Source organism: Stegastes partitus, unplaced genomic scaffold, assembly GCF_000690725.1.
Source record: "Stegastes partitus isolate 25-593 unplaced genomic scaffold, Stegastes_partitus-1.0.2 Scaffold1055, whole genome shotgun sequence".
NCBI lineage: Eukaryota > Metazoa > Chordata > Actinopteri > Pomacentridae > Stegastes > Stegastes partitus.
Genome location: NW_007578786.1, coordinates 207,639 through 229,279, shown reverse-complemented (window position 1 = coordinate 229,279; position 21,641 = coordinate 207,639). Strand labels below are relative to the sequence as shown.

At 43.5% G+C, this 21,641-nt stretch overlaps 2 protein-coding genes across 5 annotated transcripts in view; one reads left to right on the top strand and one right to left on the bottom strand.

Annotated features, from left to right (window-relative positions):
• Window positions 1-21,019, top strand: part of rfx2 (regulatory factor X, 2 (influences HLA class II expression)) — a 27,521-nt gene extending 6,502 nt beyond the window's left edge. The window contains exons 1-18 of one of the 4 annotated variants that reach the window (XM_008295523.1): window positions 3,609-3,753; window positions 4,147-4,255; window positions 4,993-5,082; window positions 6,464-6,546; window positions 7,043-7,313; window positions 8,468-8,542; window positions 9,204-9,385; window positions 9,583-9,702; window positions 10,986-11,107; window positions 11,431-11,549; window positions 14,980-15,092; window positions 15,250-15,401; window positions 16,079-16,176; window positions 16,589-16,738; window positions 16,871-17,079; window positions 17,658-17,811; window positions 17,904-17,946; window positions 18,930-21,019. In XM_008295523.1, coding sequence (XP_008293745.1) covers window positions 3,674-3,753; window positions 4,147-4,255; window positions 4,993-5,082; window positions 6,464-6,546; window positions 7,043-7,313; window positions 8,468-8,542; window positions 9,204-9,385; window positions 9,583-9,702; window positions 10,986-11,107; window positions 11,431-11,549; window positions 14,980-15,092; window positions 15,250-15,401; window positions 16,079-16,176; window positions 16,589-16,738; window positions 16,871-17,079; window positions 17,658-17,811; window positions 17,904-17,946; window positions 18,930-19,051 — 2,292 coding nt within the window. In that variant the 5' untranslated portion in view covers window positions 3,609-3,673 and the 3' untranslated portion in view covers window positions 19,052-21,019. Of the gene's footprint in view, window positions 1-3,608; window positions 3,754-4,146; window positions 4,256-4,992; window positions 5,083-6,463; window positions 6,547-7,042; window positions 7,314-8,467; window positions 8,543-9,203; window positions 9,386-9,582; window positions 9,703-10,985; window positions 11,108-11,430; window positions 11,550-14,979; window positions 15,093-15,249; window positions 15,402-16,078; window positions 16,177-16,588; window positions 16,739-16,870; window positions 17,080-17,657; window positions 17,812-17,903; window positions 17,947-18,929 lie in introns of those variants that run through there. The other 3 variants (XM_008295525.1, XM_008295526.1, XM_008295524.1) reach the window with 3 other exon arrangements.
• The window catches only part of fcho1 (FCH and mu domain containing endocytic adaptor 1), a 75,883-nt gene continuing 75,260 nt past the window's right edge, over window positions 21,019-21,641 (bottom strand). The window contains exon 27 of the mRNA XM_008295529.1: window positions 21,019-21,641. Within this exon, the coding sequence (XP_008293751.1) occupies window positions 21,613-21,641 (29 nt within the window). The 3' untranslated portion in view covers window positions 21,019-21,612.

The window sequence follows — 21,641 nt, the reverse complement described above, 5'->3', positions numbered from 1 at the left end:
AATTGGTTTGAAGTAATACTATATTTGACTAAATGAATTCTCAGATTAGCGAGCGTACGTTAAAACCCACTCGGAGACCTGTTGCTTTTTCTTGGTAGATACGTTGAGTTGTGACAGAGGAACACGTCTACATAATGTGGAACAAATGTCCTCCTAGATGTCCTTTAAAAAGCAGCAAGTGTTGCTTCTGCTTCATTTTGTTTTATCTTCGACTGAGTTGGAAAAAGTATTGTTCTGTTCTGAAGCTGCTCCCTCTATCATCTGCCCAAGGAACTTTGGAAAGACTCAGCTTGATTTTGGAAGTTTTGTTTTCGGGTGACATGAGTACAGAGCAACCTTGAAGAATAGACTGTTGTCTCCCTGATGGCTTAAACATTCCTCCTTCTTTTGACCACCAAGTAGTTACTAAAACAGAGCACTTCATCCTGTCCTTGTCAATCTAGCATAACCAGTGTAATGTCTGTACATTTTTATATGACTGCAACGAAGAAATAACTCTGCCTCCATGTCCCCCTGTGTCTGAAATTAATAGCTTACATAGTATTTATTGTTGTAAGTTTCTACTTAGCGTGAGATAGAGGGATCAGGTGGGGGATGGCATTGTTTGGTTTGGGAAGTATTCTGTTGGTTGCATAGCAACAGGCTCCTGGAAACGGGAGTGGACGGTGTTGCCACTAGCAACCGTTGTTGCTCTGCAAACAATGTGGGCCAGTGCAAACATGAGCCAAGACTGTGGGCTCCTGCTTTTAATTGAACATCTGTATGTGTTTTTCTCTGATTGAGCCCTGTTTAAGTTAGATCTGTCAGTGACAGATGTTTAAATTTGGCCTGCCCTGTTAACATTATCGACTGTTGCGTTAATGACAGTTTGTCAGGCTTCAGGGGTTCTTAAAATGTGTCTTTTGTTGCTTGAGTTTAGCTTTTAAAACTCAGGCATTTCTTGAAAGGTGGGGCTGTTGTTGTAATGTTGTTAAGTGCTTATCTAGGATTTGCCTGAATTAAATCAAGCTCTTTGACCTGACGTAAAAAAGACATGCGTGTGTGTGTGTGTGTGTGTCTGTGTGTGTGAGAAGTAGTTTGTGGGTTAGAGGCAGAGCGGTTTGGCCCTAAGCAGCAGCCCATCCTGAGTAGCAGTGTTGCAGCCGTGTGCTGTGTCTCCTGCTGTGTTCCACCTTTGTGCCTTTCAGAGCTGCTGGTGGGGATTTTGGGTGGCTTTTAACCTTCCCTCAACACTAAGCAGAGAGACTCCTCTAAGCTTTCATGCACTTTCTCTCTCTCCCCTCCAACTCTATGATGTGGCACACTCCACCTTACCTATTTAAACCAGTGCTCTAATGGAGAAAAACATGCGGGTCAGTGCTCTGCTTTTTGATCCCCTACCATCTCCCTGTGCCACCCACTTATTAATGGCATAAAGAAGCCCCCAGGCTTGTGCCACTTCCTCTGCTAAAAATGACATGTCTGAAGAAAAATGATGGGATTTTTACAAGTGTATTTATAACTCAGCTGACACTCCATATACAAATTCCTGGCTTTAGAAAGATACTTGAGCTTTGCAGCAGCTTTTACAATGTTCTCCGCTTGTTCGCATTGTTCTGATAATAGCCGTTTGGTACTTAAATGACATACAAAAGAGGTGTGAAGAAACATTTTAATAGAATATGAGAGTCTTTACATGTGAGTGTTAATTGTGCTCGGTGCGAACAAATATATTGAAGATGAACTCAGCGGTATGCTCAGGGAAGTCTCAACATGGCACTGAGGGCTGTGCGTGTGTTTTAGAGATTGACACATATCAGGAATTTCAACACAGGCCTCCTCCACCGCGTCTGTTAGTCATGTAGGCAAACCAATGTCTTTGCCTGTGGCAAACTAGGAAGATGTCAGTCGTGGCACACCCAAATCTGTTGTTTTTCTGTCTTAAAGGTACACAGTCTTACTTTGTCATACCCCCAAACTCAACCATTTCCTCCGAGGTTACTTCTGATGTCCCAACAGGAGGGATGTTGACGGTTTCAATTTAAATAGTTGGTTTTGCAGTTGGCAGGGATTTTTTTTGTTTGATTGCTGATGGTTTCTTTAAAAAAAAACTAAATCTAGTAGTTTAAGCAAAAGCAAAGGTTTCTGAATTCTTTGCTTCTTTCCAATAGCGTGCAGATCAAAAGTATAATATAGTAATATTCTGTTCCCCTCACAACTCATTTCTATGCCCTAAATATAGATGTTTTTTTTTTTACCACCTACCAGAGTTAGCTTGAGAACTGATGCTATATTTAACATTAAAAATCAGAGGGAAAGAACCAGACGTAGCTCCTCCTGTGTCGTGTGATACAGCCTTGAATTCTGGATAATGAGAATCACTGTTTTCTAGTTACGATTTTGTGTGAAGCTGTTTTTTTTTTTTTTGCCAATTTATAAACAATTGTCCTTGCACTCTGCTTTTGAACAGGGGAGCTTCTTGTTTCAGTCGAAGGGATTTCGTGTCTGCCGAATCATCACATTGCATTTAGAAGCAATGTCCTTGGTGGCTGAATAAATGAGTGGTGGTATCCTGTATCATTATAGTCCTTAAATCGGAAAATGTTTCACAACAAAGAAGATGAATTAAATTGATTTCCTCTTCCTTTGCATCACCAGCGGGGTTTCCTTGATCCTGACTCATTTTGCCCTTGTTGTTGTAGTCATTCCTAATAGTATTTCTTTTCTTCTCTGGGTCATATGATAGATTTGTTTTGGTTTCTGTCTTCCTTGAGTTCAGTTTGATCAGATTCTGAGAAACATTCATTGTGCTTCGTTTGATGTGAGATCTTACACGGGAATAAAGCTGAGTAGACGCTATCTCTTAGTAACTTTAACCATTAAGCCTCATCAGAAAGTTTGACCTGACAGCCAGGACAAAAGTGTGGCTGCTTGTATGTAATAACTCAGCGAGCAGATTACTGCAGTCCAAGTGGTGTTTGTCAGGTCTCTCCCAGTAAATTAAAATAACATTGTTGTGCATGCTGTGTGTTATGACTAATCACAGCATGTCTAGAGCAGGTTGCGTCTTGCGGCCCGTCGCTGTAATGCTCCTCGTGAACGCCACTCTCTCGTTCGCCTGCTGACTTTTCCTGCTGCCCCACGATTTGTGCCTTAAACTAAAGACTGCTCATTAATTCAACCCACCCCCAACTGTGCCGTATCTCCCTCTCCCTTATTCTGACCCTCCTCCCCCTCTTCTCTTTGTGGTCGCACTCGAAAGTTCCTGTGCAAGAGCTTTATAAAGGGGGGGAATAGAGGAGTGGACATGGAGGGGTGGAGAGGGGGGTGAGTCGGGGGTGGTCGTCATGGATTCCTCACCATAGCAACCGACAAACGTTTACAAAGCATTGAGGAATTTCCTCATATCAGCTGGATTATTGGAGCCCTCAGAGATCAGCTCTCGTTCGAAACAAACGCTGGATATCATCAGGACCTTGGCAGGGGCTGGAACCCCACTGCCATTTTCATCTTTTTCCTCTTCGTTTTTCTTTTTCGGAGAAAGTGGGGAAGTTGTTTTTTTTTTTTTATCTGCTTACTCCCCCTTGCAGTTCCATTCTTCTCTTGTCCCTGCCTTGCTCCCGCTCTTTTCCTCTGTCCTTTTTTTTTTTTAAAGAGAGCCTTTGTGTCACTCCATTTTTAGCTCCACTTTGCTATGCTGTGCACATTGTCACCCAGTGGAAAGCAGAGTAGTGGCAGTGGGCTTGGTCCTCAGGAAGCAGTTCAGTCCTGTTGGTAACTTGAACTCCTCTACTTTAACTTTTCCACCTGGGTCCGTTCTGTCAGCAGGACTATATGTGTCTGTGTTACACTATTGGGCTGCTTATTTTGCCATTGATTACGGTCAAAGGTGGCCTGCCTCTTGTACTCTAGGAGCTTTCGTGACTCAGCTTGACTTGGCAAAGCCTAAAAACCCCTGGGGTACAATGAAAGCCCTGGTGGCTCCAAGACAGAAGGGGTGGGGTGGAAAAGCATTTATTAAGTATGGCTGTCCATGTGTGTGGAGTTGAACTTCTCCTTCTCTTTTCTTTTGAACTTCATTTTTCTCTGTAATGTTATTTCTTCAATCTGGTATAAAATTCCCCCCTCTAATATCTTTTTTCTTTTCTCCTTCTTCATGCCTTCCAGCATGCAGAACTCAGAGGGAGGGTCCGACACCACGACCAGCGTGGCAGCGCTGCGGACGTCATCATCAGCCCAGGCTCCTGTGGTACAGCCTGTCCCAGCTTCGCAGCAGGTAGGCTAATACCTCTGCCCTGCTGCTACTGTAATAACAGGACACAGTCTGTAATGACTTAACTGTTCCATCCATACCTTTCCAAATTTTAAGTGTAAAAGAAATGTTATTTTGGAAACCGAACCAGAAGTTTTTTTATTACATAAGTTTTTGTGCCTGATATCCCAGAAAAAAAAACCCTAAAATGTCTTGACAACAGATTCTCTCCTGGATACGCTCACAGTTCAGTGTTCGACGGCGCGCCAGCAATAAATAAACATGTATTTTTAAATTGTGGTTCGAATTGGTAACTTGTCAGCAACTAAAGCTGCTACTGTCGACTCTGCCAACAGATGGCTCTTGTATCATTTTACCATATTTACTTCTGCCATGGCTTCTGTCTGCCTTATCGGAACAACACATCAATTTTACCAGTGTTACAGGCTGCAGAAAAATAAGAGCAGTCAGCGGATCCTATACAGGACAGCCAACATTTGCTGTTACATATATCATTTTTGCATGCATCACCATTACTATACACATATTTCAGACTGGTAGGAAGAAATGTAAGCTTTAATTTTTTACTTTACTTTTTCATTTTTGACTAAACTATATTGAAACATCACCATATGACAAAAAAAGCATTTGCTTGATGAAGGTATTTGAGTGTTTCCTGTTATATGTTGAGAACAGTGTGTTTGTGTGTGTGATTGTACGTGCGTACCTATGTAATTGAGTTATGTCTTGTATCCACACAGAGGGTGCTGGTTCAAGCCACAGGCTCAGCTCAGAAGGGAGGACAAGTACAGCAGCTTTCAGTACCCAGGGTCCAACAGGTCCCTCAGCAGGTACACAGTACTGTACATACCTGTACTGTACTCTGAAAATATGTGTACAACCCTTGGCTTTTTACAGATTCTATAAAAATCTGATCATTTTAACTTCTGTAACTGGGCTAAAGAGCTGTCAAGCATTTTCATTTACAATAATGTAAGAACAAGATTACATTTATTTCTCTGAGTTCATATAAACAGAATTCAAGGTTGGCAAACGTAGCCGGTGTCACTAGGGCTGACTTCTGCCTTTTGATAAGCTCATCATGTCTCATTCAGGTGAAACTTTACATTCAGGTTAAATAGTAGCATGGCCAAGAAGAGGCTGTTGGCTTGGCCTTTGACTGACACAATGGATGGTAAATAAGTTAAACAGCAACCAGACCATGTTTGTGTTAAAGACTGGATAAAGATCTCTACCATGGTGGCCCATTCATTCCACCAAAAGGTGGACGTCCAGATCGGAAATGCTTTTCCTGTCTCCTGTGCCCCTCGTGGGTATGCACAAGTTTCTTTCTCTGGCTGAGCCTGGCCCACTGCCTGTATACATGAATAACACGGTATAATAACTTATCACAAGTCTCGACGGTTTTAAAATACATATTAGTGCTAATGCTTGATTGATAAATGAATCACTTTTAGATGTGTTTGATGATGTAGATATTTTTCTGCTTTCCTGCTGCTTCTTTTCTGGCGATGTTTATGACCCTGTGGTGGGCCTAGAAGCTTGAACCAAATCCCAACACAAAGCCTGTGTGATGTCTCGTTTCTGATGGTGAACACCAGGAGCTAGCCTCCCTGTCTCCCTATTTTCTTGTGTTTGGTGCCAATTAATTATTTTCACATCCCACCAGATCCTCTAAAACCACTTGAGCTGTTCGATTCCTGCTTTTCACCATTTTTGGTCATTCATTGTATATGATTGTCAGATCACAGTTGTTTTTCGTGAAATGTTTGTATCAGTCCAAGATACAAATAATTCAATTAATATTTCATCAACTTTAGTAAATTGTACATTTTAATATATTTTTAATTCAGATTTGTTTCAAATTATCCTTACTCCTGATTCCCTCTTCATAAAAGTTTCTTCCTATCTTCTTAAAATATTTTAGAAACTCTACACAGAAAATGGTCGGCCTGAATACAACAGACAGTGTTTTAAATGTTTTTGTTGGGGCTGCTGCTGCTTTGCACAGATTATTGTAAATAAACCCGATTGCTTTGCATGCAAACACATACAGGTGTGCATGTGCTTTCACGTGAAAATATATTTATCTAAACATCATTTTAAAGTAAATTTATATCGCTTAACAATGAAGCATAACTGTAGTTGTTGCTTCATGTCAGGCCTTTAGCTGCTGAGCCCTGCTGTAAATGTTCTGTTGTCTCTCTGTAGGTGCAGCAGGTGCCACATGTCTACCCATCACAGGTCCAGTATGTAGGAGAAAGCGGAGACGCTGTTTATGCCAATGGAACTATGTAAGCAATGCTGCAACTTTTCAACTTGCAAAAAAAAATAAAGACTTTGCTTTAGGTTGTGATAATGAAATATGATTTTTACGTCCAGAAAGTTTACCATAGTTAAAATGTACGACTCTACACATAATATTTGGCTCCACTCCCATTCCAAAGTCATCTTGAATAATGTCTCAGTGGGTGCTGGATGAAAGGCGTAGTCACAGATAATACTTTCCAGACCACTTTTGTCATCGTGTTAACTGTGTCACATCAAACGTCTTTTCAAGTGGCTCTAATCAAAATGCCATTAAAGCTAATTGAAGCCAAAGTGATCTTTATTCTCACAGTGTGATATGACTCCAGCGTAAGCAAAAAAAATTCATGACCTCACTTATATTGTTGTCTATGTCAACACATTTATATTATTCCTGGGCCTTTTCAGAGTGTTTCAAATGTATCAGCGGTTTAAATGTACTTTCTTTAGGAATGCGAACTAACTAAGATGATCTTTCTCCAGCCGAGCGGCCTACTCTTACAACCCTGAGGCTCAGTTGTACGGGCAGGGCAGTGGGGGAACCTACTTTGACTCTCAGGCTGGTGGAGCTCATGTCACCACGGTGGTTTCGTCTGCCAGTGGTGGCGTGCCCCCTCACGGCATGGTTGGCATCACCATGGATGTGGGCAGCAGCCACATCATCTCCAGTGGGAGTACCTACCTGATCCACGGAGGAAGTATGGAGGGAAACCGCAACCACATATCACACTCGTCACGCTCCTCCTCAGCCATGGTGAGCAACACCCATCCCACTCTTCTGCGGTTCTCCACAGCACATTTTTCCAATAGGACAGGACTAATGAGCAAGCAAAAAAAAAAAACCACAACAGCGTGTAAGTCAGAGGTTTACACCCACCAACAGACTGAATGACTGTAAAAGTCAGCCTTTGAACAATAGTGAACATATTTGGAGAATTATTTGGTAGCTACTGGGTGGAGTCATTACTACCTGAGCCTGGGTCCTGACTGACTATCCGGTTTCCCAGGAACCTGCAACCTGAGTTTGGGCCTCCTAGCTGTGTAGTAACACTCAGGGAGCAGAGTGGTGCAGGGCAGTGAGCCTGCAGAACCGGGACACTGGCTTAAATAATTCAGCACTGCCTTGTTTCAGAGGTTTTCACAGGCACTTGAGCGCCCTACGAAACAAAGCAACCCCTGGGGCTCATTACCATTTGGCCAAGAGCCCTCGGGAGCCTTCTTAAGGCTTGGAACGCTGCCTGCTTCTTTTTCCTTTTCTTCTGTCTCCAGTTTGGCTGCAATAGCACATATCTTTTCTTTTTTGACTTGATTTTCTTCTACAGCTCAACAGAATGTCCCTGGTTTTGTCATTCGCTTTGCCCGCCAGTTGGACTCCATTATTTTTTGTTGTCCAATGGTAGAATAATATGTCAGTGTATTTTCGACCGTGACACTCCTGCTTATGTCATAGTTACAACTCACTCCGTCTGCCTTTTTATTTTTACCAATATTTTTCGAAGCTACGTTATTTGGTAAACTTTCGGCGGTAGCCATTGTTGACCTATTGTCCAAATCTTGAGGTGACCTGTGGCCCTGTTTGTGGTTCCTATTTGCATACATTAGAGTGTCTGACCGCAAGCCTTCACTGAGCAGCTTAACCCTATGAGTCCCTTGATTTGCATGCTTTTGTCAGCCAATAATGGATTTGGCTGCGACACTGACTGATTTTAATGGAAATGCAGAGATCTGGCTGCTCGCTAACAGTCTTATTTCCTTTATCTTTTTTTTGTATGTGTGTGTGTGTTTTTTCATATACCCCTGCTTATTTCTGTTCCCTTCCCTTCTTCTATCTCTCACTCTCTCGCCTCTCCTCCCCCTTCTGTGTCCACTCTTTTTTTTTTTTTTTTTGCATGCTTCTTCTTTCTTTAGCTTGAAATGGCGATTGAAAACCTCCAAAAGTCTGAAGGAATTGCAAGTCACAAAAGCAGCCTGCTCAACAGCCATGTAAGTCAACCAGGAACTTTCTTTGAAAGGACATGAGAGGGGGAAGAGAAAGAAGGCCGTGGCTGAACCTATAGGCTGTGTGTTCTACTTGTGTTCTGCTCAGTGGAACACGCTATCTGCTAGCTTTACTTACGCTGCACTGTCCCAATGACACGCACAATTGTCTCAATTAGTGTTCGTCTTTGATCTGAACTTGCATTTGCTGTCACCTTTTCCTTATGAGTGTATCTTGTATGTGCACTTTCATACTCTGCATGTGCTAAAACTGATTGATTTATCTTTTTGAAAGACTGTTATTTCACTTGTGGGTTCACCAAGACATGACTCATCAGTTTTAGATTTTACTGCAGTGTAGCTTTTGCTCTTGGCTGTCTCTCAGTCATAATACATGCAAATTGCGTTTTGATGTATTTTCTTTATGTATGATTTGAAAATTGGAGATCAGAGCTTCACAGTGAGTACAATGGTCTGTCTCTCCAGTGTTAAACTTAGTAAATAGACGGTCATGTGATGTGCGTGTGGTGTGTTCTCTGTCTTTTGATGTGATAATAAGATGCGCTGCCCCTCTCCCTTGCTGGCCAGGCGACTATCACACAGCAGAGATTGTCCACAGGGGCTCGCTGATTGTGTGACTGTGTCTTCTTCTTCTGTGTATTTTTAGCTGCAGTGGCTGCTGGACAACTATGAGACAGCAGAGGGAGTGAGCCTGCCCCGGTGCTCCCTGTATAACCATTACTTGCGGCACTGTCAGGAACAGAAACTGGACCCGGTCAACGCGGCGTCCTTCGGCAAACTCATCCGATCAGTCTTCATGGGCCTGAGGACCCGCCGCCTCGGCACCAGGTAGAGAGAGCAAGAGGTTGTTGCACATGCTAGAGATGCTGATAACAGTAATCACGTAACCATTATAGATGTGACGAGTATGATGATGCTTATAGGCATTGGAAACTTGCTGATGGAGGAGGATAATGATAGTAATTACACTGATGGCAAGGCTTCTCCTCACTGGTTTCTGGCTTTTCTCTCGCTCTATCCACCAGAGGCAACTCTAAGTACCATTACTATGGCATCCGGGTGAAGCCAGACTCACCGCTCAACCGGCTGCAGGAGGACACCCAGTACATGGCCATGAGACAGCAGCCTGTCCACCAGAAACAGAGGTCAGCGCTTTCTCCCTATCTGCCATTTATACCATTTTCAGTCCTCTTCCTTTCCATTTCCTGTGCTCCATGTGACATTTCTCACAACAGGTAGCAGCTTTATGCTTGCCATCTTGCGCCATTTTTTTTGTGCGAAAGTGTCTAAATCAAACTTCACTTGTTCCGACGCTGACCCTGTGACAGCTGCCTACTGCCACCACCGTCCCTGCTGCTCGCTGTGTTTTATGTTTTTCTTACCTTCTGTCTCCTCCTGCTTTCATCCGTCAGCTCTTTTGCTCTTCTCCTTCACCAGGCATTAGAACATCGCTGCTTTCAGTGTGCTTTCAATGTCCTGGGTGCTAATCTGCAAAACATAATGTACATTTTTTTTATTGGAAACAGAATTTCCTTCAATGACCTGTTGCAAAATGTTGTTAGCGTATAATTGCATTTCTCTATGTTCTGAGCAGTGCTCTCCGTTGCTATTTAAAGTCCATGTAGAGAAGTAAAGATGTGTGTTCTAAGTTAGGTTATTGACCACCCAGCCAAAACTGAGGGATTATAAAAATCTAAAATTGTCCCACCTGAGGTTTCATACAAGAGACAGAAGCATTACGTGCACTGAAGGTGCTGATTGACAGCTTTCACGGCAGCCGAAATGAACGGTATGAATCATGTAAACAGAGCCGACTCCAGCCAAGCCAAACAGATTAGATGTGACAACACAAACACACGCTGTATACATGGACTAATATCATCACTCTGCAACTGTACACAACAGCGTCTACTATAATAAATTAAGTACACGAGGCAGCTTACACTCATCGGTGGCATGTGCTGCTGATGGCGCCACATTATGACGGGACTACCTCCCTCCCCGGCCTTCATCTACCCGTCCCATCAAAATCTAGTGCCATCATCAGCAGTGCCATCATCAGCAGGACATGCCGGATTCTGATGAGACGGGACGATGGAGGCCGAGGAGGGAGGTAGTCGGTCTGACCGTGTTCACCAGTAACAGCTGATTATCCAACAACGCTACATAGCTAACAGTCTATTTGTGTTTTCGGCAATTATTCTCCGACATGTGTAGTCTGCTTCTTTTACATGAACGTTTATAGAAAAGCAACTTGCTCTCCGCTGGTACTTTGAAGAACCCCCGTATGTGTGTGTGTGTGTGTGTGTGTGTGTGTGTGTGTGTGTGTGTCTGTACACTCCTCAACGGCAGATTCTTTCTTAATCCTGCTTTCCTAGAACTTCAAAACTCAGCAAACGTAATGTCCCGGCCTCTCATGTCTGCATAGGTTCAAGCCTCTCCAGAAGGTGGACAGCATGTCTGACAGCCTGTGTGGGAGCTCTCAGCACTGCAGCAGCACTCCAGAGCAGTCAGTGGCTGCTCAGAGCCAGCACCACCAGCAGTACATAGGTAGGAACAGGAGAGCTGCCACCAGCACTGTTTTAAGCATTTTAAACTCTCCTCACTTGTTTCTTCTGATATTTTTTGGTACCAGTTTTAGTTATAGCACTAGACTTTATAATTATTATTTTTTACCTAATTAAACAAATCACTGTGGGGAATCATATTGGGCTCAGATGTACATTCTAAACATATGTAATAAATGTTAAACTGGAAAGATGTGACATTAATAATTGTGTCATATACCATAAGACTACAATATGTTTTTAATGCATTTCTCTCCATGTGCGAGTGACGTGAGTGACACCTGTCCATATTTGTCTTTCATGCAGATACATCTCACACCTTGCCTCCGTTTCCTTCTCCTGACTTGGGCACGCAGCCTCTGCCTGAGCGCATCAACATGAACGATATCAAGAAGCTGCAGACGCTCTACAGAGACCACTGCGAGGTGGGTTATATCACACAAGAACAGTTCTTATGAAGGTTTTGACTAATATCCGAATGTTGAGCAGGAGCTCGTGCTTCACTTTTTAGCTCCTCATTCAGATCTGCAACAGAGCTCAGCACTGGTTACACCACACGCTGCTCTGGACGGGGTTCAGGAGACAATCACTGCATGGTTACGTACTTCTAATGCAAAAAATCCTACTCATGACTAGTCAATATGTACGACAAGTTAGGGAAGACCACAGACCTAAAGCTACTTGCTGATGCACCAGAATATGTCAGGTGGAATGAGGTTAGGACAGATCGTTACCAACACAATGAACAGCCTTGTTTTTTGTTGTTTTTTGTTCATTCTGTGTATGTCGTTGTTTGCCAGCTGAGGCTACCCTGATGCTAGAAATGTGCTGAGGTGGCTTTAAGGTGGAAGTAAAGTCTTAAATATTAGTGGGTTGAAAACACAATCATTGGCCTTCTGGGTAGATTTTGGTTTTATTTGTCGTATTTTCACATTTTGCACATCCAACTAGTATAGATTTGAACTGAATTTACAGAAACAAACCCAAGCTGTCACAGTGCAGTTCTAATGACAGCTGACCACAGGCAGCTGGGACACACATCATATCCCAAACCGGGTGGAAGCAGGGACACAGCAGCAGTAAAACTCTATGATTGCTCTAATTAAGCTGTAAATTGCACTTGCATGTATTCCATTAATCTATTAGATAAACACTTCATTAACTCAAATTGGACTGTTGACTGATGGATATTTTTCCTACCCTGGCTCGCCTCTTCTGTGTTCAAAGGTTGCCTTAATGACATGCCGTTTTTCTTTTAAGACCAAATCTACTAACAAGGGTTGTCTGTGTATCCAGTGCTTCATGTGCTCTAGCGGAGCTCTTATCGTCGTCAAAAAACTACGAGAAACACATCGGCACAACGCACCGCTGCACCGGCTGACATGTCTTCTCATTACCATAATCACTGTGGCTTATTTTAAGTCAGCCTCACAAACCTGCTGCTGTACATACTAATACCCCCTCAGCCCGCCACTCATGTCAGCTGACCCTCCTGTACAGGGTCGGCCGGCTTTGGGGTCCTGCTGTTGTTATCAAGAATGGAAATAAATTCAATAATACCCACATTTAAATCTCATTTAACTGAGTCGCTGGAAAACAGAAGGAGGGAGGGAGGGAGGGAGCGTACATATGGACAGACAGAGGTGAAGCTGACACTCGACTTGTATCTGGTAATTATCAGTGTAGTTCTCAGGTTCATCAGTGGAACCAAACTGCAGACCTGAGCCTCTGTTAACAACGAGAAGTAGGTCGAGAGTTGTGTAACAAATAGGAACACACAAAAAAAAGTGTATTAATGCTGAAAAGAGTCCCTAAGAAAGACATATGTTGTGTTCCTGTGTGTACCAAAGCCAAAAACTACAGGACTAAGCTTTTAAATGACTGAAGACATAAACTTAGTGTCATTTATAAAGCAGTGACTGTTGTGTTTTTTAGCCTTATCGTTTAAGATCCACTGGGAAACAACACGTATGAAGACAGAGTTACGGCAAACTGCTGGATTACATGCTGACATTTCATCGGCTGCAGAAAACGACTGGGTGTCTCTTAGTAGGACAGTAAATCTGAGTAGGCAGAGGAGGATGAAACACTGGAAATGAGGAGAGTAGAAATAATGCTGAACATTAAAATTTGGGGCTCTACTGGCAGCAGAGAGGCTGTGATTAAAGCAGCAAAGCTCTGGCTTTATCATATTATCCCTGCCCTCCCCTTGTCCAGCCTCACCGCACTCCCTTTGTTCCAGCCGTCTTTTCATCTCTGTGCAGCTTTCAAGACATGCCAATTAACCTTTCAGTGCGCTGGGTGGACATCTTGGTGTCTTTGTGGTGGCCTCCCCTTGGGCCTTTGTGTTGCCTTGTCTGTGGACAGGCACATGGGCTGCTGTCTTTGTCTGCCAGCGCATTTCTGTCACTCACAGCTCTCATTCCCTCTGCGTGTTTAATGTTTATGCATTTTACTTTTTTTTTCCTTCCTCTTTTTTGTGAGCCAACAGTGACCTGTTAACACATTAACCAAGACTTTTATTGACATCATTTAAAGTTACAACACAAATAGAGGCAACACGTTGATCTGAACACAAACTATATTTTACTTTCTGCTTTACTTTCTTGTAGTTGAGTGTGTTTGTGAGTGGGCTGTAAACAGACTTCTATCCACCGTGGTTGGTGTATTTATTAATGTCATGGTAACAGCCAAATAGTCGTGACACGAAATTACTGTTTAAGCGCAAATGATGAGGTGTTTAATAAAACATTGAGCGTAATAAATCACACCGTTAACCACAGTGTTTGTCGTGTGTATGCTCAGAAATGAGGGCTTGAGATTTGGGAAGCTCTGCCGCAGGCCGCTCATCTGTTTGTGACTGTGCATGTGAACACTCCTCCAGACTTTTCTTCTTTTTTTTTAAAGCATGCTGTTTTTCCTGTGTGGCAAAAAAATCAAAAAAACTGTGGAGGCAAAATGCTCTTGTTTAGAGAGGATGGGGAATTCTCCTTTTTGTTTTGGAGTTCTGTGTTTGACCTGTTGCTGGGGGCAACTGTAAACACGGTTACCATGGCGACAGCTGGAGAGGAAGCAAAAACATATCATGTGATTGAAGCCTACACTGCTGTGTAACAAGATCCAGCGGCAAGTGCATGTCCTGCCAGATAGAGAGAGAGAAGAGAATCTCTGGGCACGATGTGAATCGTACGCGACGCTCAGCGCAGAGAAACGCTGAACTGTTAGAGACCAGCAGAGTTTGACCTTCAGGTGGAGTCGAGCTTCCTCTAGTCGGTCTACTGGCCTCAAAAACTTCTGCAGTTTGCAGTGGATTTGGCATTTTAGTTTCAAGTACGTGTTTAGGTTGGAGGTTTATCCGTTAGCTTTCGTTTTAGAACCAAGGTATCGGTTTAGATCAGCAGCTCGCCGCTGCTTCCTTTGTGTTCACTTGCGTGCAGTATGCTCTGCTTTCAAAGAGCCTCATACATATGAACAGGAAAGAGGAAGTCACATGGGTTAGCTCAGGTCACTAAAAGTAGTCAAATGCACGCTTTAATCTGTGGGACTGATCTGCCTCGAAAAAGTAGAGAAGATTTCAAAAAACGGAGAGAAATGAACGACGAGGAAAAAGCTGCAGATGAAGCCTAAATGTGTCCTTTAGGATTCTCCCGATGATTAATGTGCAGGGAGCTGTGTTTAAGCTGGCTCATTGTCTAAGCAGGAGGGCCCGCAGTGAGCGAGAGGCTGCCTGCCTGCCTCTAGAAACTTTGTTGTGTGTCTGGTTGCCATGGTTCAGCTCTGTATGTTTTGTCCCCCCTCCTTCGCTCTCCCTCCTCTGCTCCCTCCCCCTCTTTCCTCCCTCCCTCCCTCCTGCAGGCTACTTTGGATGTGGTGATGAACCTCCAGTTCCACTACATTGAGAAACTCTGGCAGACCTTTTGGTATTCAACACCGCCATCTAGTGACGGGAGCACGACTATTCCCAGCAGGTCAGATCACACAGACTGGAGCAGAAAATGAACATACGGCGTCACGTCTGAAGCTAATTAGTGTCAACTTATTAACCTTTCTACCTAAATTAAGAGCAACGTTTCATTGGCCAGATGTCAGTATTTACAGTCTGGACGTGTGTGTTTCTGTGTGTAGTGATGATGACCTGGAAGGTGTGATTCCCAGAGAGAAGCTGGTGGCTCTGTGTAAATACGAACCCGTCAGACTATGGATGAGAGGCTGTGACCACATCCTCTACCAGGCGCTGGTGGAGATCCTCATCCCTGATGTGCTGCGTCCTGTTCCCAGTCAGTACCACCGCTGGTTCCTTTTCTTTCTTTCTTTTTTCAAACCAACTCATGTGCCACTCGTTAATCAATTTATGTCAGTCAGTATCGCAAATGTCAGTTTTTTTTTTAGAGCCAAGTCGATGTAATCAAAACGAGTTGCTTTCTCCAACTAACAGCCCGACATCAGTGGACTAAACTATTTGAATGGATTACATCTGAGAAGCTGCAAGAAGCGAACGTTTGCTTAAAAATAAATCATCAAATTAGTTTCAGCTTCATAAAACACACCAGTGATGCAGAATAAACTGCAAACAAACGGTTTTTGAGTTTACTTGAATATATGTGCACGCTTTAATGTTAAAAAAAAAGGTGTACATAAAATGATAGCACAAAGAAGTGGTGCACAGCGTACGATGGTGAGATAATGTTGGTCCTGTACTGAGGCAGAGACATTCAGCTCTAGTGAGACGGTCGTGGCCACTGTAGGGAAGCTGCTCCTTCTTTTTTTTGAAGGCTTTCCAAACAAGCCTCTATGCAGCCACAACACCGACACGACACTAAACATTACAGTCAGAGGATGTTGGTGTTCTGTCAGTCGTGCGTTTGTCTGTTTAAACTCTACCTTCAGTGCTTCCTGCATAGAGCAGATCAAGTCATGATGCTCTGTAATTCAAGCTGCTCTGTTTCCTCCTCAGGCACTCTCACTCAGGCCATCCGTAACTTCGCCAAGAGTCTGGAGGGCTGGCTGACTAACGCCATGACCAACTTTCCTCAAGAGATCATCCGCACCAAGGTAACTAGAAGCACTAAATCACTGTAAGTGGGTTATATGGCGTTAAAGTTTGTGTCTAGTGTATTGGATGTGTTTGGGTTTTTTGTAAAGTGGATTTAAATCATATTTCCTCACAGTCCACAATATTAACTTTTAGAATCTCATGTGGCTGCTTTGCCATCTGTGTCCACAAGCCGTTCTTACCAGACTTCTGTCACCGAGCGGCGTCCTCTGATTTCCCCTGATGTCTGGATCTGTGCATCACTTAGATTCTGCCAAAAACACTTTAAAGTTACACAGTTAATCGGGGCACATTTGAAAGAGACGTTCCTCACACCTTAAATACATAAATGAAAAAACGTGCATGACTCTGTGTACACTGATGGAGTCACACACCAGCTGAAGTGTGTTTCCTGCTCTGTGTGTGCTGTAGGTGGCTGTGGTCAGCGCCTTCGCTCAGACTTTGCGGCGCTACACCAGTCTGAACCACCTGGCTCAGGCAGCACGCGCAGTCCTCCAGAACACCTCCCAGATCAACCAGATGCTCTCCGACCTCAACAGGGTGGATTTTGCCAACGTCCAGGTAAAGTCTGACGGCTCATTTCCACATGTTTGTGTTGCACAAGGTGCAGATTGTACCCACGTTGTGTTTGTGTCTCTCGCTCTGTCGTGGCTTCTTGCTGAACGTTGTTTGGGTGTTTGTTGTGTGCAACAGGAGCAGGCGTCGTGGGTGTGTCAGTGTGACGAAAGTGTGGTTCAGCGCCTGGAGCAGGACTTTAAGGTCACCCTGCAGCAGCAGAGCTCTCTGGACCAGTGGGCTACCTGGCTGGATAACGTGGTCTCTCAGGTCCTGAAGCCTCACCAGGGCAGCCCCAGCTTCCCCAAAGCCGCACGCCAGTTCCTGCTCAAATGGTCCTTCTACAGGTACGAGGACGAGACTGGGACTGTTCACACTCTCCTTAAGAATCACTGAATTAGCCTAGTGTTTAAAAAATGCTCATCAGGTTCTAACATTCCCTGTGGCTCCATGAGACGGGATTTTATTAGCGATGCACGATATTAAAATTTCTGGCCGATACCGATACCCGATATTAAGATTTCTGATATCGCCGATAACCGATATCACCGATATCACCGATGTCGATATTCTTTTTTGTTCGCACTGAAAAATGAATATAAGTGAGCACTGTGAGAATACTATTCAAAGGAAGCCCAGATTAGACCACATAGTCTTCTGTATTACGTAGCAAAAGAAAAACAGAATTAAACATATTTAGCGTTCAAGTCCAGGACCATTTAAGTAAAAACATCTGTGAAATAGCAGCGATATCAAACGTAGAGACGAAGGCGCTGATGTTCGACGATCATCGGCTTAATTTGTTCATCGGACCGATACCAATACATCAGAAAAAAACACTATCGGCCGATACTGATGTCGCCGATATCTCGTGCATCCCTATATTTTCTAGAGGATTTTTCTTTACTGTCTCTCCTTCTTGCAGCTCGATGGTGATCAGAGACCTGACTCTGCGCAGTGCTGCCAGTTTCGGCTCCTTCCACTTGATCCGCCTGCTTTATGACGAGTACATGTTCTACCTGGTGGAGCACCGCGTCGCTCAGGCCACTGGAGAAACTCCCATCGCTGTCATGGGAGAGGTACGACAGAAAACTGCTGGACTAATTAAACACTACGTAATGACTGTAAACTGGCTCTGTTGACGAATTCCCTCTCAATCCTTGCATTCCAGTTCAGCGACCTGAGCTCCATGATGCCGTCACTCATGGAAAAAGGTACGTCTGCATCGTCTGACAGTCCGGTTCTAATCCGGCCAGCTGGCTCTGGGCTTCACATACATGTTAAACATGTCTGCTGCTGTTTGGCGCTTTTCTTACTGCATCAAATCCCAGCTCTGTTGTTTACAAAACCAATTAATTTATTTTTAAAGTCCCACCGTTGCACTGGGTGACTCCTCTAATTACAGCCAGTCCCACAAACTCCATCCTGCTGCTGGAAGGACTGAACAGAGAAACGTGAATTAATCTGCTGCCGAAAATAGTCCCAAACAAATGCATTTGGTTTGAACTGTTAAGGGAATTACTGGAGCTTTTTAATGAGCCTATATTTTGATTTACGCCTTCAATAGGAACTAATGGGGTTGTGGCTGAGACACACAGAGGAGACGACTCCATCGCTTCATGGGATCTGTTGACAATAACAAAGAGACCAATATTGCCGGCGTTCCCTTTTAACCACATTCTTTGTGCTGGAGATTAGGTCGCTGTGAGAACCTTTATATTGTAGCTGTGGTTCAGTTCTCCGTCTGCTTGTCTGACGTTCTCAACACTAACTTGTATTATTTATGGAAACAGCAAAGTTCTAAAACATTTCCCCAGTTTTGGAAAAACAGTTTAATGGTCTCCAATGACAGGTTTTTTGATTGGGAACAGATCCTCATGTCATATCCTTTCTTTCATATAGTTTTGTGCGTTTCTTCTTCAAGGTTTTTAAAAAGTAAGCAAACAACTAACTCAGTGTATTACAGCCATGTTTAACAGCCTGCAGCGCCACCTTCTGATGACAGCCTGGTTGTTCTGCTGCAATGTCGTTAACAGAAAAAAGACGAGTTCTCCTTTTTAAAATAATTAACGCCATGTCAAAAGTTTGCTTAAAACTGTCTTGACAGTTCTATTGAAACAGCTGCTGGTTGATTTCAGGGTCACACATGTGATAAAGCTGTGCTGACACTAGAACCTGTTCCTCTCTGTTCCACCAGACACGTCTTTCTCTGATGAGATGAGCGACCTGGGCAGCGACGCCGACGCGTCCAGAGGTCCGACTGAACCAGCTGTGAAGAGGGAGCGGATCGAAATGAGCCACCCTCTGCAGGAGATGTGAGTCCGGTCTGATTGGGGCCACAGCAAAAGTCACATGGACCAGCAGCTGCCCCTGAAATGTGGCTTTTGGGGCCTTTGGGGACGCAGCAGCTCTCGGGCTGAGCGTCCTTCTGCAGTCAGTGTGTGCAATGTACATAGAAAACGAGTGTAGCAACGTCAGTCCTCCCCTCACTAGCGTTTTAAAGACGGCGGTCTTTCTCTCATGAAGCTCACACGTCTATTTCTATTTTTTTTTTTTTTTTTACTCACAGGGGTGTAACACAGGTCTGACTGTCTTTCTGTTTTTGTTGCAACTGTGAATGACTTTGTGCAGTATCTTTTGTTGGATGTGTAACTTTGAGTGGTGGTGTGTGGTGTTTGTGATTCATCTTCTCCTTTTTTTTTCTTTTTTTTTTAAAAACAAAACATTTTACCTAGCTGTGCCATAGTGTCATTTGAGTGCCTTAGATCGCTAACTCTGAAACCACCACTACAGATGTCTATCTGTCCCTCAGCTGTGCCTCTACCGCAGTATGAATGTATCGTCTCCAAACCTCAGACATTCAAAGCACCTTTAACATTGATTAGGTGTAGGCGTGTTCTCCTTGTTGCCTCCGCTGCAGCTCGTAGCAAACACATGGGAAATAAACAAGTAACCACAACATGCAACCTACTGACCCAAAGGACCTTTCCCTCAGTCGTACCCACCAGCTTAGCCACGGTTTGGCTCCGTTCGTCAGGCATTAGGACCTCATAGTGTCGCAGTAGTCAGGGAGGCAGGGAGCTGCTCCCCTGGCTGTTCAACATGTTGGTTTGTTTACCTCAATAGAATTTTATGCTGTTCTCTGTTCAGCTCAGATGACATGAGGCAAATATTTTTCAAAAAGAAAAGAAAAAATGTAGCCACTGTCCTGTTTCGTGTCCCGTGTAAATACCTCTCCTCGATCCTTTCACACGGTTTCCATCCGGTGATAGCTCCGCGCTGTCGTTTTCTCAGCTGCCGCACAGTTGGAACAAATCCAGAATAATCACTTTAGCGGGGACAGGACGCTGAAACCCGAACTGGAATCTGGTCCGTCTCAAAGTTAGGAAGCTACGTCGGCATACGTCAGAGCGTCGGACCTGCAAACCAAAACCCTACAAGAGGATCTCGTTGGCACCTGAGCCGGCACGCTCGTCCCCCAATTCAGATACTTGGACCTCATGCAGCTACTCAGATAAAGTCTTATGTTCTGTTTGAATTAGATAGAAGAATACAGTGCGTTATCTGGGGAATTTGTCCATAATAAATTATATATATATATATATATCTTTATATGATGTAGACAGTGCGTGCTCTGTGGCCTTCGGTCTTTGCCTAATCTCTCTCCTCATGCTGTACTTTGGTCACATCGTAACAGAGAAAACCTGCTTTGGTGTGTAATTGACTAGACTGTGTGATAAATTTGTTTCCAATCTCAAATGTTCAATGTATGAAATTTAATTATTACTGCGGCGCTGCTGCTCCCCAGTAAGCTATTAAACTGTCACAAGAAAAAACTTCTATTTATATGAACTAATCTGATTTGAAGATCTTGAGCTTTGTGTTGAAATCGGTTCAGTTGTTTCTTTTCTTTCCCTTCTCCTCGTTTCCCTCCCGGATGTTTTTGTCGTAGCGATGAGAATCCTCGTGATCGGTTTATTTAAGGCTTTTTGTAACTTGTGCCTGTCACAGTAATTTGCCTTAAAGTGCTTTGGAGAAATCATTTCTATGTGTACTTTGTAATGTTTTGTAAGGCTGTTTTAGACTTTTTGGCGGAGGATTATTTTTTATTGAACTAGATTTGGTTCTTCTTACAAGTATACTGAACCCTTATTTTTGTGTATTTTTAAACCTGTTCTTGACTACACTTTAACTAGCCCAAGGACAGATGATGGTCTGTAATAAACTGCATAGTTCAGCTGTATTTTGTACTTGGTCACAACGTGTAATAAATTGGTGTAAACCAAACGGTTTGAGCACATTTATTTTTATCAAATATCAACATCACAAAACCTTTATTTGGAACAAACGTCAGATTTACAAATGGTTCTTTTCTTTAAGGTTTGGTAGAAGGTCAGATTGGTTCGATCCTTCAGGATGCTCCAGAGATACAGTATTTACATAATTTAAAAATCCTAGTTTTCATGGCAGCTCGGCTCCAGACAGTAACACGCTTCACTTTATTCACACACTTTTTCTTTCTTCTGTAATTCAAGAACGGTTCTGACATCTAGCTTAGTTTGCAGTGTCTCGATACAAAGGCACACAGAACAGGATGTGAACAGAGAAGATTCAATAGAAAAAAAAAAAGAGAACTTTCCTCCTGGAAAAGGCAGGACGACTGAATGTACAACACACAACTTAAGTTAGAGGAAAAGAAGAAGAAAAGGCTTGGTCCTAAAGCAGCAGGACACCGTCAGAAGTAAGTGCACATCGTCCTCGGAGGCTGAGCTGAAGTCTTACCAACAATCACCTCTCTCAGCTCAGACGCTGTCAAAGTGCTAAGTTCTCTGAACCCTCAGCGACGGTCCGTTTGGGGATCTGACGGTCCTCCATGTGATTCACAGGGAGCAGCCCGCCATGTACTTCC